Genomic DNA, 17,917 nt, shown 5'->3' with positions numbered 1-17,917 from the left:
AAAAGCATCTAAAAGGTCATATCTGCAATTAGCAGGAGATGTCACCTTCTAGCTCGGTAAACCCAGCAATTTTCTTAGCTAGTGCTTCGTGACATCACTAAATGGGGTCCTAACCATAGGATCCAAACTTCAGGCTACTCTAAAGAAAGCTGCCTCATTATTTCCAAAGGTTCTTCCAGTGCAATGTTGTGTTTACAAGGACCCGACTGGCTTGACCCATGGGCTTTTAGGCACTTCTCGTCCAGATAATAAAAACTTTTGTAAACAACTAGAATCTCTCCTTAATTACTTCACTCTTAAGTGTGGTTAGGAGGGGTGGAGGGGAGGCTTTCTTAGCAAAATTTTCTGTTTGAATCATCATAGAAACATGAGGAAGAACAGAAATATACTTCAGTGCGTGTTTATCATACCTCAAAGCCTTGAAGAAAAGACTCCTAATGACTGGCACTTAAGAAAAATGAAAGGGGGGCTGGAGAGATAGCACAGTGGTAGGGCGTTTGCTTTGCATGCAGCCAACCCTGAAAAGGATCCAGATTGATTCCTGGCATCCCATATGATCCCCCAGCCTTCCAAGGGCACTTTCTGACTGCAGGGCCAGGAGTGACCCCTGAGAACTGCTGGCCCAGAAATCAATCAATCAATCAATCAATAAAATTAAAAAAAAAAAAAGACAGATGAAAGGGCTTTTTTTTTTTTTCGGTTCAATTACTGCAGGGAAAGTTTTTGTATTTTGATTTGGGTAACTTCTCACTTGATTCTGGGGATGGGCTTTCACCCTATAACACCCACTGGCTAAGCTGGTCTGGAGTGAGAGTTCAGGGTGACCTGGAAATGCTCCCTGACCCAGAACCCAGGACTGGCTGAAGTGGCCTATTTGTACAGCATTTCCCATCTGTTGGGCTGGACTCTCCCAGGCACAATAATAAAAAGAGTCTTAAACACAAAGTTTTTCTGGTGCTTCTAGTGAGTTTCTCTGTAAAAGATATTCCAGATCCCACTGATTTATCCCAACCGAAAACACACTTGAGACTCCAAAATCTTAGTTTCAGAATAAACTGAGTCTGTCGGTATCCTTTTCAGGGTATAACCTGGAGCAAAAATCCCATATTACTGACGACTTGGGTGCTTTTTTTGGACTCCTAAGATTTTAAGGTTCTAGCCATGGACAAATAGGGCCAATTAGTTTTCTACACTTGAGCGTCAATATAGCCTTCATGGGAATGGAATGAAATTTCACTGCTGGAGTAAACCAGCAAAGTCCAAAGCCAGAGCTCTGTGTCCTTTCAGTGTTGAAAACTGTGGCCTGGCCTGCTCTAGAGAACATGAGAGCACCCTTGGAACCTGTGGCCAAGTTTATTTTAGAACTCAGACTATCAGGTATCAGTTCATGAATTACACTGGATGCATTTGATTGTCAAGACTACATAAAGGAATCCCTAATGCAACTTCATTTTAAGGGTACAATTAAACACCCCAAGGCTATAATTCAAAACTTTAATAACTTAGATACATTAAGTATTCTGGATTACTTCTGGTATGCAGATAGGTCTTTTGTTTTTGACTTCTAAGAGTTTCCTGTCCTGTGTTTTTTGTTTTGTTTTGTTTCTTTGAAGTTGTATTATATAAGAGTTTCATCTTGTTGTGGTTATTGTTGTTGTTCTCCTTCTTTGTTTTTAAAAAACTCTCTTTGCATGAGAGAAAGATCCAGAAATATTATTTAATGCTGCAATGCAGTCATTTCATCTAAAAGAGAAAATTCCCTTCATAGGACTTTGGGGAATGGGGAAACTTTCCAATTTGGCCAAGTAGGTTCCATCTTTTTCCAATCTGACTGGCAAGGAAAACAAGACCATTATAATAAAAGCTAGAATGGCTGAGATTAAAATAAAAAAAACCTATGAAAATTTGATTTTGAAGCAAAACAATTAGGGTGTTCAGAAAAGCACTTTTTTCCTTTGACTCCCAAGAACACAAGCAAAAGCAATGTCAAGCTGGAGTGCACAGAGCAATCCAAACTGAGAAGGTGTAACAAATAAAAACAAAGCTGAAGAAAGTGAAAATTATGAGTAAAAGTGATTACAAAGATAAGGGACTTACACCCGGAAACTATGAGAAGGAAAAGCCATTCCTTGCTCAGTATTTGGGGTTGTTCCCAACAGTGTTGGGGGCCAAGTACCCTTCTCTGTAAGTGCTCTCGTATTCCTCTGAATCCAGTTTTAAGTGAGCTGAAACGGAGCTTTAATCAAACAAGATGGGGTTAGTGAGGGTATTCTAGGAGTTTCCAAGGGGACTGCTTGTTATTCTCCTGGAGAACAGCAAATGCTTAAACCAAATTAATTATCCTTGTTAATCACAGGCTCAATATGTATATTTTCCCTAACAGGAAAGCAGAGAAACAAAAATGACTGATTTCCATTCTCACTAGGACTTCACAACACCTGAGTAGAAAGTGAAAAGCTAGTAAGCTGGAAACTAAAAATTATAGTTTTTTGTTTTTTTTTTTTTTTTGGTTTTTGGTTTTTGGATCACACCCGGCAGTGCTCAGGGGTTACTCCTGGCTGTCTGCTCAGAAATAGCTCCTGGCAGGCACGGGGGACCATATGGGACACCGGGATTCGAACCAACCACCTTTGGTCCTGGATCGGCTGCTTGCAAGGCAAACGCCACTGTGCTATCTCTCCGGGCCCTAAAAATTATAGTTTAATGAGGCAAACAAAAAAATAAGGTGGAGGGATCAAGTTTTAGTTAAGGGGAAAAGAAAATCATTTCCTCCCATTGGATGGAATGTATTTAAAAAGTATCCCATATTCTTTAATATGTCTATGTCCATTCCACCAGATCATGTTTACCATCATTATTAAAAGTAGTAAGTACTGTAGGTAAGGTGCCTTGCATGCAGCTGATCTGGGTTCAGTCCCCAGCATCCCATACGGTTCCCCAAGCTGGGATTGATTCTTGAACACAGAGCAAGGAATAACCCCTGAGCACTGCAGAGTGTCTGGCCCCAAAACAAAAACAATAGCTACTTATTGACTAAGACCATTTGTAGCAAACTGTCAAAAAACCATTAACTCTCCAAACAATAAATTAGGGTGGCTGAAAATTTTCATATATTAGAGTAAAGCTAGCTAACATGGTGAAATCTGCAGACAAGCAAATCTTCAATCACAACCACAATCCTTACTGATGATAAATTTTAAGGCTTTTCTGCTCAGAACTCAGTCCCGGCTTGGTTTCCTTTTCACCCTGACTACAACTGACTTATTCATTTGGACTCTCTCTGCCTCTTCTGCAAAGCACATGTAAACCCTCCCCAAATTAATACCCAGTCAAAAGTGTATTTGAAAGAAGGTCACATGCATCCATCAATCAAGTTGGATGTGGTGAAGACAGCATGACTTTGAAGGTGGCAAGAAGGGAGGGAGGGAGGGAGGGAGGGAGGGAGGGGAGGGAGGGAGGAAGGGACGGAGGGAGGGAGGGAGGTAGGGAGGGAGGGAGGAAAGGAGGAAGGAAGGAAGGAAGGAAGGGAACAAGGGAAGAAAGAAGGAAGGAGGGAGGAGGAGGGAGGGAGGAGGGAGGGAGGGAGGGAGGGAGGGAGGGGGGGAGAGGAAGGAAAGGAAGGAAGGAAGGAAGGAAGGAAGGAAGGAAGGAAGGAAGGAAGGAAGAAGGAAGGAAGGAAGGAAGGAAGGAAGGAAGGAAGGAAGAAGGGGAAGGAAGCTGAACTCCTCTTTGGCATGTCATAGGTAAAAATGCCAGCCCACCTAAAGACTGCATATATTATACCAGACTAATTTCTTTGTTTGTTTTCTGTTTTTGGGTTACACCAGGCAGCGCTCAGGGGTTACTCCTGGCTCTATGCTCAGAAATCACCCCTAGTAGGCACAGGGGACCATATGGGATGCCGGAATTCGAACCGATGACCTTCTGCATGAAAGGCAAACGCCTTATTTTCATGCTATCTCTCCAGCCCCTATTTCTATAAAAAGACTTTTGTTTCAGTGAGACTAATAACTAAATTTGATTGATTTCCCAACATTCAGTTTTAATTGACTTATACTCATTTTATCTCATCAGGAAAGTTCATTCTGAAGATGCTTTTAGGCCCTTTTAGCATTCAAGTAACACAGTAAGTCAACAGATCTCCAAGCACTAACTATGTTCCATATTTGAACAAAACTAGGCATACAAATAATCCACTAAACAGTCACTTTAAAAAGCTTATTTGGTACTCTCATGCTGATAATCATATATATATATGTGTGTGTGTGTGTGGTGTGTGTGTGTGTGGTGTGTGTGTGTGTGGTGTGTGTGTGTGTGTGTGTGTGTGTTTTATATGCATATATGTGTGTTGTGTTTTAATAATCTTTTTCTAATTTTACCTTGAGAAGGTATGTGGGAATGTTGCTGAAATCCACTGGCAACTTCAAAAGGAAACGAGCTGAAAATTCACCAGTCTGTAGAAAGAAAGGTATAATAATAAGATTAAAATCAAAAATAGATTGCGAACTGCCAATTATAGCCAAGGCCACAAGTTCAACCTGTTCAAATGCAGTATCTTCCACTCGGGTTTCCTAACATAAATCAAGGAAAGAAGGTTGGAGAAGTTGGTAGGGGAGGATCAAAAAGAACCATTAAATTATTAGTTACTAAAAGCCACCATTAGAATTCTTAAATCTGCATTGTAAATGTCCAATGAAATTATCATGCAGTAGTATTACCGTTTTGTTTTTAAAAATTATAAAAAGAATACACGAGTATAATTCTTTTTGTAATCCAAAGAATAGAGGCAGATTTTCCCCTCAGATTCATTTGTTGTTTCTTTTTACTAAAGCATTCAGACCACTTCATTAATATTTATAACTCACAGGCTAATGACACTGATTATCATCATTTATCGTGTGTCGGGAAGTACACTCAAAAGTCAAGTTTCTACTCATCTATAACACATCAGTTAACCCCAAATAAAATCCCAATTTCCTGCTAATCTGTTAAGATCATCATCATTAACCAGTATTTTCTGCCATTCTAGGAATTATACTCTACAGGAAAGATATACAGAGGTTTGGAGATTTAACTAAGCTACAAATAATAGCTTCTATTTTAGGAGGGCGGAGAAAACCCTCATTTAAAAGTCTAGCCTCAATTATAATCAAAAAGACCAAAGGATCATTGTTTTTGTTTGTTTTTTTGTTTTGTTTTTGAAATGGAGATAAAGACCAGAGGTGAGGCACTTGCTTTGCATGGAAATGACCACAGTTCAATTGTCCATCCCTGATACCACTTATGCCACCACTTTCTGTACCTCCAGAAGTCACTCCTGACCACAGAGCCAGGAATATGCCCCTGAGTACTGCTGGGGATGGCCCCCAAACTCAACAAAATAAAACAAAAGACGGGCATGGAGGAGATACCTGAAAAGGCTAGAGAGTATGTTTTGCATGCAGGAATCTTACATTCTATTCCCATTGCTTCACGAAGAAACCCCCAAGCACCATCAGAAAGAGCCCCTGAGTCCCTACAAGGTGTGCCCTGTCCCCCAAAAAGAAAAGCTCCAATGATCTCCATGAGTTCTCCAATTGACTATGCAGGTGTCTGGGCGGTACCAAGCAACCTCTACAAAGGTAGCAGCAAATGAAACTGGGCCAGCAGGGCCCTAAATCCCAGCTCTCACTCAAGCCTGCAGGTGAGTTTCGGATTTTTACTACTGACAGCATGCTTGAACAAAACACTCTGAAGATGATCCAGAAGGATTCCAAAGAGTCGATCCCTAATCCTGGCCTACTGCAATTACTAAAGAGTTCCCAGAATCTCCACTCCCTTCCCTCCTTATAAAGCCAAAGCCTCCCACCCCAAAGCTTTAAACAAAGTAAGCATTTACAAATATTTTCATAGCTTGAGGGACGAAGCACCCAAGCAAGCATGCATACCTCTTTCCAGAGGATTCCACCACAGTCGCAAAATACCCGAGATTCCCCCAAACACCCGAACAAAACCGGCTTCAAGATCTTGGCCCCAAATGAAAATATTCTGACCTAAAACCCTGGAAATGAAAACAGAACTGAAAACCTTGATCCCAACGGATAAAACTGAGAGGTACCATCTGCATGGCTGTTTACTGTTTGTTTATGGCCTACAGCATCTTTCAACTGACTTCAACTCTGGCTAAGGACAGCGTACTTCTCTGTCCCCACAGGCCTAATCCCAGGACTGGAAGAAAGCTGAGGCAAGGCCCTGACAGGCTGGGAAGCCATTATATTGCCACATGTGGCCGTGGAGAGACAAAGAGTAATCCTTGGAGCCAGGCAGCCATAGTCAGACTAGAATGTCAACACATTCTAGGCCTCACACCCCAACGCTTGAGAGAATCATTAAGAACCACCTAACTGGGGCTGAAGCTATGGCACAAGTGGTAGGGCATTTGCCTTGCACATGCTAAGGTGGACGTGTGGTTCAATCCCCTGGCATCCCAAATGGTCCCCCAAGCCAGGAGCAATTTCTGAGCACATAACCAGGAGTTACCCCTGAAAGTCACTGGGTATGACCCAAAAACCAAAAAATAAAAAATAAAAAAAAGTACCACTTAACTACTGACAAACAATTCAGTAGTGATTAGGAGGTTTGTGGGGAAAAAAAAATTGCTCCCCTCTTTAGATTCTGAGAATGTGGCTTAGGTGTTATAAGTTCCTAGAAGTCTATATAAATGCCTTGTTGGATGAGGGTCCAAATGGTAATTCCTTTTTGTTGTTGTTGTTCTTTGTTTTGGGGTCACAGCTGTGGTGCTCAGGGGTTACTCCTGGCTCTGCACTCAGAAATCACTCCTGGCAGACTCAGGAGACGATATGGGATACTGGGATTCGAACTACTGTCCAACCTGGGTTGGCTGCATGCAAGACAAATGCCCTACCGCTGTGCTATCTCTGCAGCCCTCACTGTGCTCTCTCGGGCCCATAATTTCTTTTTTTTTTTAATAAAAATTTTTATTACGGGGCCGGGCGGTGGCGCTAAAGATAAGGTGTCTGCCTTGCGAGCACTAGCCTAGGACGGACCTCGGTTCGATCCCCGGTGTCCCATATGGTCCCCCAAGCCAGGAGCAACTTCTGAGCGCATAGCCAGGAGTAACCCCTGAGCGTCAAACGGGTGTGGCCCAAAAACCAAAAAAAAAAAAATTTTTTTTATTACAGCACCATGATTTGCCAAGTTGTTCATAATAGTCGTTTTCGGCATTAAATGTTCAAACACCAATCCCAACCAATACTACCTTCCCTTCACCAGTGTCCCCAATCTCCAACTCTCCACCCTAGCCTGCTGCCCCATTGCAGGCACAACAAATTTACTTCATATTGTCTGTTAAAACAACAAAAGCAAATGGAATGATCCAAACATAGATCAACAAGGGTCAATTTGAAATAATTGTTATATTTCTCAATGGTGGTACCAAAGTCAGTTTCTAAAGATTTACTAGGCTGTGGCTGGAGCTAGGTGAGCCGTCAGTGCTTGTGACTGCTGAGACTCAATGAGCTTGATAGAGTTCTAGCAGATTTCCTGTGATACTACAAGACTCACACTACTATGAAATTCTGAGATGTCGCCCAGCTGCATGTGGTTGCATGTTTCACAATCTATAGCTCTGGAACAAATTTAGTAGCTTGGCAATTTGATGTGGTTAAGTGAGGATCTGGGTTGTTTCTGTCTTTCGGTTGGAGGGGGTTGGGGGTGGTGCTGGGCTGCTGTAGTTCATGCAGAAAGGGAAATCTGTTCACACCTGTTCTAAGGCCACAAAGTGGCCAGACTGCCTGGGAAGAGTCAGCAGCCATTCTTTTCATTTGAAATTTGATAGAGGGACTGAGCTGTCTCTCTGCAGGGAAGACGGCAGTGTCCAAAGGCTATTTCTTTGGACTCCAGTACAAAGGGTCATATTTTGAAAAAGGTAAGAAATAGGGGCAACAGGTAACAAGCAGAAGGTATGTTGGGGCTTACAAATTTCTACAGTTCCAGTGGGAGTTTCAGGACATATAGAAAGAATAGCCAAGTCTTTTGTGATGGCTATGTACAATGAAATAAAATCAAATAATATGTGTGCCCAGTAACAGTTCTTTCTTTTTGGCATTCCCTTTCTCTAATAGAATCAACCTTTCCTTTATTCCGCCCTCAATCCCCTCAGCATATAAACATCATTAAAAGTCTTCGCTGACTCCATATCCCTCATCAGCTCCCATTGCAGTTTTGTTTGACTTTCTAAAATAATCTCCCTTAAAAAAGCAGTCTACACTGACCTTGTTCTCTTGAGCACTCTCCAGTAAACCTTTCCTCCCTCACTCTCCTAATGCAACACGTTGACCTCTCAGTTTCAAGCCCAATGGTCATTCCTGGTCTGTGTCTGTTTTGCTAGAACTCACTGCTCCTTTACTAGAACATTCTTTACTTGGTTTCCAGTATCCCAGTCTCTGCTTTTCTGTCCCTCCCTCTGGCTTCCCCAACTGTTGCATTAAATAATTAAAGATGGGGCTGGATGGCGATGGATGGAGGCCTTTGTGCTTAGGCCCCAGCCACGTGGCTTCATCCCCCATCCAGCCGGCGAGTTCCAGGCCCAGGTGAAACGCAAAATCACTCACTCACACGCAGGCTTCAGGAAGAATCATCTTTATTTAGGCCCTAGCCACCACATGTGTGTGGCCTATCTCATAACCTTTCAAGCATACAGCCATCCTAGGCTTGCCCTGCGTCTTATCCTCTTTCAGCCATCTCCCTCAGAGAGCCCAGCAGGGCCAAAAGGCAAAAGCCAAAAGCCCCGAATTTCCTTGGTCCCAGCCTTATTTAACATTTCCCAGACCCCTCCCAGGAATGGGAGGGTTTAGCAGGTAAGGTTACACCTACTATCCGGTTCCCAAGACCCCTCCCAGAAGTGGGTGGGTTTCAGGGTTTCAAATAGGTACACCCACACCCAACCTCTGAACACAGGAGGCCATTGGGACTTAACCTTAGGCTGTATTTCTTCCATCAACACTAAGCAAGTGGTCTCTTACCCAGAAAAGTGATTGAAATACCATGTATAATGCCACTGATTTCCTAATTTGATTCCTCCACTCTAGACCATTGCCTAGAGTAGAGAAACGAAAGTCTTTTATCCAACAGCCCAGAATAAAACCAAACTCTTTGAGGGGTGGGAGGGGGTACACTCCGCAGTGCTCAGGGGTCACTCCTGGCTCTGTGCTCAGAAATTGCTCCTGGCAGGCTTAGTAGACCATACAGGATGCCAGGGATCGAACCCTGGGCTGTCCCGGGTCATTCGTATGCAAGGGAAACACCCTACCACTGTGCTATCACTCCGTCCCCTTAAAACCAAACTCTTGATCCTGTGCTCTGCTTCCATATTTCTTCATTTCAGTAAAAGTATTGAATTCAATAAATTCAGCCAAGAATGCCTCCATTCTTTCAGTCTCATAGGCCAAGTTCTTCTCGGAATCAACCTTGACCTCAGTCTCTATAATCCCACTTTCATTAGTAGCAAATCCTGAGATCTCCACCTTCAGCAAACAACCTCAGAGCAACCTCTTCTCACTAACCCCAAAGCCACGAGGCCAGCGTCTCCTTCATCGGCAGCCAGCGAGACTTACACCAACTCTCGAGTGCGTCAGCCGTGTTCACCTGCGGTGTACTCCTGTCAGCATAGGCAGAGCAATGTGTTGAAAGCTCTCAGATCATTGCCCTGTTTCCCTCAAAACTCTCTCAACTGGGTGGGATTCACTCCTTTCTCCAGCAAACTGAAGCTAACAGCTAGCAAAGAGGCCAAGAGAGGTGAGAAAGCCAAGTCTGGGGAACGTGGAGCAAAACACATTGCAGGTGATGAGAGCACCAGGTATATGTGAAGGGTTGTAGCCTGGAACAATGCTCAGGAAAGGGCAAGGCATGCTTACTGTTCCAGACATGCTCCGAGAATGACCTGAAGTCACCGGATCTTCGACACCATGCGGGGAGTTTTCTGAAGTCCCGTAGGAGGTTTAACAGTCACAAGTGAACTATGCAGAGCCAGGAAAGCAGAAGCAGAGCCTTCCAAAAGCATCAGAGTTAGAAGGCCCTGGGGCAGGGAGATGGTTCATGTCTCTTTATTTATCATTTATACACAGTCACCCACTTTTTCATGCACAGCACTTCTCTCTGTACAAAGTGTCTGTCTGTAAGTCCAAGAGGTTATCTCAGAATTTTCTAGCCTTCCTGTTTATATATATTTATATGTATATGTATGTATGTGCATACAGGAGCTGGAGGAATAGCACAGCAGGTAGGGTGTTTGGCTAACCCAGGTTCAAATTCCTGGCATTCCATATGGTCCCCTGAGCCTGCCAGGAGTAACTGTTGAGCACAGAGCCAGGAGGAAGCCCTAAGCACTGCTGGATATAGCCCAAAACAACAACAACAATAACAGCACCTTAATTCAAAATATCTTAGGGCTGGAGCAATAGCACAGCAGGTAGGGCATTTGCCTTACACGCGGTCAACCTGTGTTTGATCCTCAGTATCCCATATGGTCCCCTGAGCACCGCCTGAAATAATCCCTGAGCACAGAGCCAGGAATAACCCCTGAGCACCGCTGCATGCATTCAGACATATATATATATTTATATACAGAAAACAATAACAGAAATGAGGTTTTAAAAGCATTTTTGCTCTTATAAGGTAATAGAAAAGATAATTACATATTTAGCACTTGGACTCATTTGAACTGCCAGTTTATTTTAGGCCAAGCACTGGATTTTAGCTCTTTTGCCCTATTTTAGCTTGTACAATATATTTTTATTCTACCAGCTATTTTCGACTAAAGTTCCTTTAAAACTGTCCAGGCCAACCCTAATTTGTTCCTCTACAAAAAAAAACGCTGACCCTAGAACTAATATAATTTTATGTTTATTGGCAACAGAATGATTTATATAACTGAATTCGGAGTAAAAGACATGTGGATCCCAAAACAAACCTAAATTTGTGTTTATCAGAAAGCCTCATAAATATATACAACCCAAGTCACATTAAAAGAAACAATTCTGTGGCCGAAGTTGATCCGCAGGAACCCCTAGCGTTGGCTAAGGCCCAAATTCCAACCCAACTCTCCTGTCTTCCTTTCGCCCCTGAGAGAAGAAAGGAAACTGAGCCCTTGATGCTACAACTGTTGGAAACGAAAAAAGGGAGCACTGCATTTTCTCAAGTCTTTTCCTTATGATCTGTGTTGATCATGCCTGTGCAACCAAGTAAATCTGCTCTAAAATATATCTTAATTATGAACTGAGTTACGAACATTACCCGAGGAGGAAAACACAAGTGTAAAAAATCTCCTCCGGGTTTTACCTCAGACTAAAACTTTCCCTGTCTTTTTTTTTTCTAGTCCACGTTCCAACAGTTATCCAAGCAATTTATGGTCACTCTGTTGTAACGTCAAAGAATGCTTCCATAGCAATCTTTCCTGTAAGCTGAAAATGAGACATTTAGATGCAGCCAAGTGAACAGAATAATGTGATTTTTTATTATAATTTTTTTTGTAAATCCCTGGATCCTTGGTCAAATCTTCTCTTGGATAACTGTCGAAAATTATCTGACCTATGACTGTTAAAATGTCAGCCACTCTGCCAACTGCCTTAATGGCAATTTCCCCAGCATTAGCAATAAATATATGCATACTTTCGCTTTTTTGCTTTTTTTCCCTTTCCAAATTACACTACATTGGCAAGGAACTGAGATGCACAAAACTCTGGGAGGCTTGGCAATTCATTAGGTCTACGCGTTTCCTCGCCTAACATGGCAGCTGTGTCACAGTACTCTGCTGCCTTTAGAAGTCACAGGTAGGGGCTGAAGAGGTGGCGCAATGGTAGGGCATTTGCCTTGCACACGCTGACCCAGGACAGACCTTGGTTCAATCCCCAGGCATCCCATATGGTCCCCCAAGCCAGGAGTAATTTCTGAGCACAGAGCCGGGAGTAACCCCTGAGCATAACCAGGTGTGGCCCCAGCCCCCCCCCCCAAAAAAAAGACACAGGTAAACAGGTTGCAGAGAAGGACCCCAAAGACAGGTAGCCTGGGAAAAGGAAGCTTTCTTCCTTTCTAGAAACTCTCATCTCGTCAACAAGTGGTCATCTGCAATAGATGCTTTCAATGCTTCCGTCTCTAGAGCCTAGGAAACAGCCCAGAGTGACCCTGACTTTAGCAGAGAGACCAACTGGTAGCTCTTTAAATGGACTCCAATAACCAGTGGCCTAACACTGGCAAATATTCCTTTGCAAATACAATTTCAAAACACTGAAATTGATCTACCTCAGACTGTAAAATACTTCAAGTTGGACAAAATGTTTTCTATGATCCGTCACTGAGCTAACCCCAAATTTCTTCAGTAGATATCTATTTTTGATTTAAAAAAAAAAAAGCAAAACACCTAGAAATCAAGAAACTTGCCTACAATCACTGAGAAGATGACAAAGAACTCCGACTCAACCTCAACAGTCAAGATTTACTCACCCATTCATTACTATAATAAAGAACCATGAAGGGTACCAGGGTCCAACTGTATGAATGAATAAAAGAGACACAATTGGGACCAGAAAAGCAGTACAGCAGGGAAGGTACCTGCCATGAAGGTAGCCAACCCAGGTTTGATCCTCAACACCCCCTATGGTCCCCTGAGTACCACCAAGAGTGATCCCTGAGTGCAGAGCCAAAATTAAGCCCTGAGTACAGCAAAGTACACACACACACACACACACACACACACACACACACACACACACACACACACGGGACCTCCGAAAAGTAGACACAATTGGACCTTCATGGAGCTTATGCTCCAGTGGCTAATAACCAAACATTAAATAAACCTGTAACACATTAACCACTCCTCTAAATTTCACAAGTTGTGAAAAATACTTTCAAAAATATGGAGAGTTTTCTGAGTGCATCTTGGGAAAATTTGACATGCCTGATTTTTTGGGGGGGGTTGTTACTTTGTAAAACACCTTTCAAAGGTTGCATCAGGGGCTGTAAAGAGAGTCCAGAGGGAGGGCACTTGCCTTGCATGCAGCTGTGGCTAATGCAACTGTGTTCAAATCATTGGCACCCCATATGAGCACAGAGCCACCACCAGCTATGGCCCCAAATCCAAAAATAAAAAATTTTAAGATTAATTAGACACTGAGTTTTAAAAAATATCAGATGGGAGAATGGCCAGCCAGGAAAACATGGAAAATAAAAAGCAATGAGAGGTGACAAGCCATACTAGACAGTCAAGCACAATATAAAGTTGTGTTATTTACAGTCAGGCATTGACTAAAAAAACAGATTAATGGTCCAGGAACTCTTTCCAGAAACAAAGCCAACTGCATTTGGTGTGTGTGTAATGGAATGGTACTCTGGGTCATCTCTTAGGAATAAAGCACAGTTAGAACCATATTTAACATCACCTAGGAATATATGGTCCAAGTGGAATAAGGGTTATAGTGTAAAAGCTACAAGTTTAAACAAGAGAAATTGAGGAAAATGCACTGCAGCTCTTATCACAAAGAACTAATGTCATGGGAAAAAGAAGAAAACCCCGAGAGAAATAAACCAAGGATATTGGAAGCACTGTTCTTCCCAATTTCAAACTGGACTACACAGCTGGAGTAGGACAAATACTGGAATAGGACAAATTTTCAGACTGATGGCATAGAACTGAAAATCCAGAGACAGATCCTCAGGTTTCTGGACAGTTAGTTTTTGATAAAGGGGCAAAAAAAGTATGAAGTGGAGAAAGTGAAGCCTCTTCAACAAGTGGTGATGGGAAAACTGGTTGGCCATATGCACAGAAAATGAACTTAGACCTCTTTCTAATGTCATACACAAAAGACCTCAATATTAGACCTGAATCTATTAGATGACACTGAGGAAAATGTAGGCAGAACTCTCCATAATACTGAAGCTAGAGACATCATTAAGGAGCCAATGCCCTTAGCCAAGCAAACAGAAACAAAAATAAGGCAATGGGATTACATTAAAGTTAAGAAGCTTCTGAACCTCAAGAAAATGATGACCAAAATACAAAGATACCCGACAGACTGGGAGAAAATATTTGCTCACAACTCATGTGAAGAAGGGCTAACATCGCTGCTGGTAGATATCACTAGTAGAACTTTACAAGAAATAAATATTCAATCCATCTCCCAAAATGGGGAGAAGAGATGAACAGAATCTTTCTCAAGGAAAGCAATGGGTATCTGAAGGAGGGGTCACTGGAGAAGTCACTGGACGGGGTCACTGGGGGAGGGGGTCACTGGAAATAGGGAATCACTTGAGGGGGTTGCTGAAGGTGGTCATTGGAGGAGGGAATCACTTTAGTTCAGGGGTCTCAAACTCAATTTACCTGGGGGCCGCAGGAGGCAAAGTCGGGGTGATCCTTGAGTGCAAAGTCAGTAGTAAGCCTTGAACATTGGGGTGTGTGACCCAAACAACTAAAACAAAACAAAAAAAGATTCCTCTAGGGAAGGGCCACAAAATGTTGTATGGAGGGCCGTTTGCGGCCTGCGGGCTGTGAATTGGAGACCCCTGCTTTAGGGCGAGTGCTCACCATAAGAGGAGAGGTCACTGGAGGAGGAGGAGAGGTCACTGGAGGAGGGGGGTTGCTGAAAGGTGGTTAAGCATTCAGCAGGAAACTATACCAATAACTGGAATATAAACCACAACAACTAAAATTTATAAATTATGTACCACAGAAACAGGCTTGGGGTGAAGGGGTAATGGGGGACATTGGTGCAAGGCAGTGGACAATGGTGAAGGGACTGATGCTAGAACGTTGTATGCCTGAAACCCAGCCATAAATAAATGTATAATTCACCATGACTAAATAAAATAAAAAATAAATAAAAGGCCAAGGATATATATAGAGAAAAAAATATACAAATGACAAACCAATGTAAAAATGCTTGCTCCATCCCAAACTACAGAGTAAAACTAAACAGCTCAGTTACCAGGGAGATGGGGCGATCCTTCAGCACTTTATAAAGTTCTAAAGACAATTTTTTTCCTCCCTCCCGGCCAGATGAAAATAGCTGGTTGCCTCACATAAGGCGTAGCATCCCCCTGGTCGTTTCTAATGCCATTTGCTTCCAATTCGGTATTTTTACTACAGGATTCTTTCTTACTTTTTCCTTATACTGAACGACATTGGGAGTGGTTGCGATTTCTTGGATCTGTCAAGATATGTCTTTCACCGTATTAGGAAATCTCTGAGGTTTCTTCCCTCAAAAATCTTTCCTGCTACTTTCCTCCCTTTCTTTCCTTCTGAGCTCCTTTCGTAGAGGTCCTCCAGCTTGCTTTGGCCCCAGGAGCCCCTCAAGTTCTTGCTCTACTGTTTCCCAAGGGTCAACCCTCACCTACTCTCGGCTGTTTCTGCTCACTCTTTTTTTTTGTTTTGTTTTGTTTTTTGGTTTTTGGTTTTTGGGCCACACCTGGTGACGCTCAGGGGTTACTCCTGGCTATGTGCTCAGAAGTCGCTCCTGGCTTGGGGGACCATATGGGACGCCGGGGGATCGAACCGCGGTCCGTCCTAGGCTAGCGCAGGCAAGGCAGGCACCTTACCTCTAGCGCCACTGCCCGGCCCCTTTTTTTTTTGGGTTTTTGTTTTTGTTTTTTGTTTTTTTTTTCTGTCTGCTCACTCTTTAAAGCCTTCAAATAGATAAGAAGATCCTGGATCTTCCTCCAAATCACAGAGCTGTTGTTGGTGGAGAAGCGTGATCCTTGGCAGAATGTGAGAAAATACCCACCACTGTGTTCATTGCTATGTTGATAAAATGGGGAAAAGGCAATGACTCGTATATAGCTGCTGGATTAATAAACTGATACTCACTTTATGGGCAACACAAACCCTATCATCTTCTCTCTCTCTTTTTTTTTTTAAAAACTGCATTAATTTACTGATTGATTGGTTTTTGGGTCATACCCAGTGGTGCTCAGGGGTTACTCCTGGTTCTGCACTCAGAAAACGCCCTGGCTGGCTGAGGGACCACATGGGATGCCGGGAATCAAACCGGGTCCCTCCCAGGTTGGTCGAATGCAAGGCAAATGCCCTACTGCTGTGCTATCTCTCCGGACCCTCTTTTTTTGCTTTTAATGTGTGATCCATTAAGTGATCTACTGCTAGGCTACATTCCCCAGCCTCAAACACACAGAAGCACTCATCCAGCGATATAACTTGACTATTCCATTTTCAAACGTATCGAAACACATGCAAAATGACTCAAGCCTTGGGACTTCGAAGCCAGCCGGTGACATCCCAGGTACACAGGGGCTGTAGGATTCCAGCCCCTTACCTGCTGCTGGCCAGAGAGGGCAAAGAGAGGAAATGGGAAGAATTTCCTCCTCAGGCTTCATTCACTTCCTGAAAAAAAAAGGCTTTTTTTCCCTACTTGGTACATCCTGTTTGCTAGAGAAACTTGAATTTTCTACTGCAATGCCTATTTTATTTACAAGACAATAAAATTCCTTTTAAATGTCAGTATGACTAGAAAAAAAATTTTTTCAACCCTATCATCTCTGCCTTTAATATCTGGAGGAATAAAGCAACTTAGGCTCACAGAAGCAGACACTCGTTGTGATGAATAAAGTCCAAATCTAAAGTATAATGTAGACTGAACCAGTCTCTCAAGGACTACTGGCACAGTGGTTCAAAATTCAATGGAATATTGGGGATGGAGCTGGTGTATATTATGCTGATGAAATGAGTCGAAGGGAGATAGAATTATCTTGTTCCTTTGGGGGATATAAAGACACTTAGTAGGGGCATAATTAAATCTAAGAGAGACAAAGGACAGGAAATATGTCCTTACTTAATGGGAAGCTTTCCATGGTGAAAGGAAGAGGGGACTGGCTAGGAAAGGGGTCACTGTGACAAGACAGTGGGAAGTGGTCACTCTGGCCAAAGACTGGGTGGTAAAAGGAGACCAAGTGACATGCAGGACACCCTCTCTCAGCAACAGGATGTTGCTAAAAAGGGAAAAAGTGTCTGCTAGAGAGGCAGGTGGTAAGGATAGAGGGGACCCTGGTGGAGGGAAGTGGACACTGGTGAAGACATGGCTGCTGGAACACTGTATTCTTGGAACTCAATGATGAATAACTGTTAACCTTTTAATGCACAGTGATTCAATAAATTCATTTTTAAATATTCAATGTAAGGAGTACGATTATAAAAAAATAGTAAAAAAAAAAAAAAAAGGTTCCCATAGCGTGGGTTCATTCTTCGTTGTTTTCTTTTCTTTTCTTTTGGGGTGACACCCGGCTGTGCTCAGGACTCTGTACTCAGAAATCACTCCTGGCAGGCTTGGGGGATCTTATATAGGATGCCGGGATCGAACCTGGGTCAGCTGTGTGCAATACAAAAAGCACCCTCCCTGCAGTACTATCACTCCAGCCCCTCTTCATCCAAAATAATATTCGTTTAAATAATATTCAACTCATAAAAGCACCAGGAGGAGCAAAACCAAAAAACAAATCTGGCCCTTCTAGAATAGAGGGCTGAGGCAATGTGACAGTGACAGTGACACCGAGGAACAACCCCTAACTTGCTGGCAACTGCAAGTCATGGACTTCAGAGCACCATGACCTCCACTCAGCCCCTGGCTCTGAAGAGCTGATTGGCAGCCCCAGAACGATCCCTGCCCTCCCACCACTGTGGAAGACCATCCACTCGGGACACACCAGAGTCCCCATCCCTCTGCGCCCTGCCCTCCCCACCCACCATGCTCACCCCACACTATCATAGGAAACTAGAACAACATCCAAAAGTGAGCCACTTGCCTTTGCAGGCAGGAGCCACCCTAGGGTGAGCGTTTCTGAAGGGACACATAGAAAGGGGAAGAGGAACAGATTAATAAATTTAAGGCTCTGTTTTAAGAGATCTAGAGTGTTATTT

The 17,917-nt window shown here is 43.0% G+C and overlaps 1 protein-coding gene across 1 annotated transcript in view; it reads right to left on the bottom strand.

Moving 5' to 3' along the window:
- The window catches only part of BABAM2 (BRISC and BRCA1 A complex member 2), a 448,631-nt gene that overhangs the window by 276,081 nt on the left and 154,633 nt on the right, over positions 1–17,917 (bottom strand). The window contains 1 exon segment of the mRNA XM_049784238.1: positions 4,380–4,454. Coding sequence (XP_049640195.1) covers positions 4,380–4,454 — 75 coding nt within the window.

The sequence above is a fragment of the Suncus etruscus genome, chromosome 12 (assembly GCF_024139225.1).
Source record: "Suncus etruscus isolate mSunEtr1 chromosome 12, mSunEtr1.pri.cur, whole genome shotgun sequence".
NCBI lineage: Eukaryota > Metazoa > Chordata > Mammalia > Eulipotyphla > Soricidae > Suncus > Suncus etruscus.
This window is presented reverse-complemented; position numbering and strand designations above follow the sequence as displayed.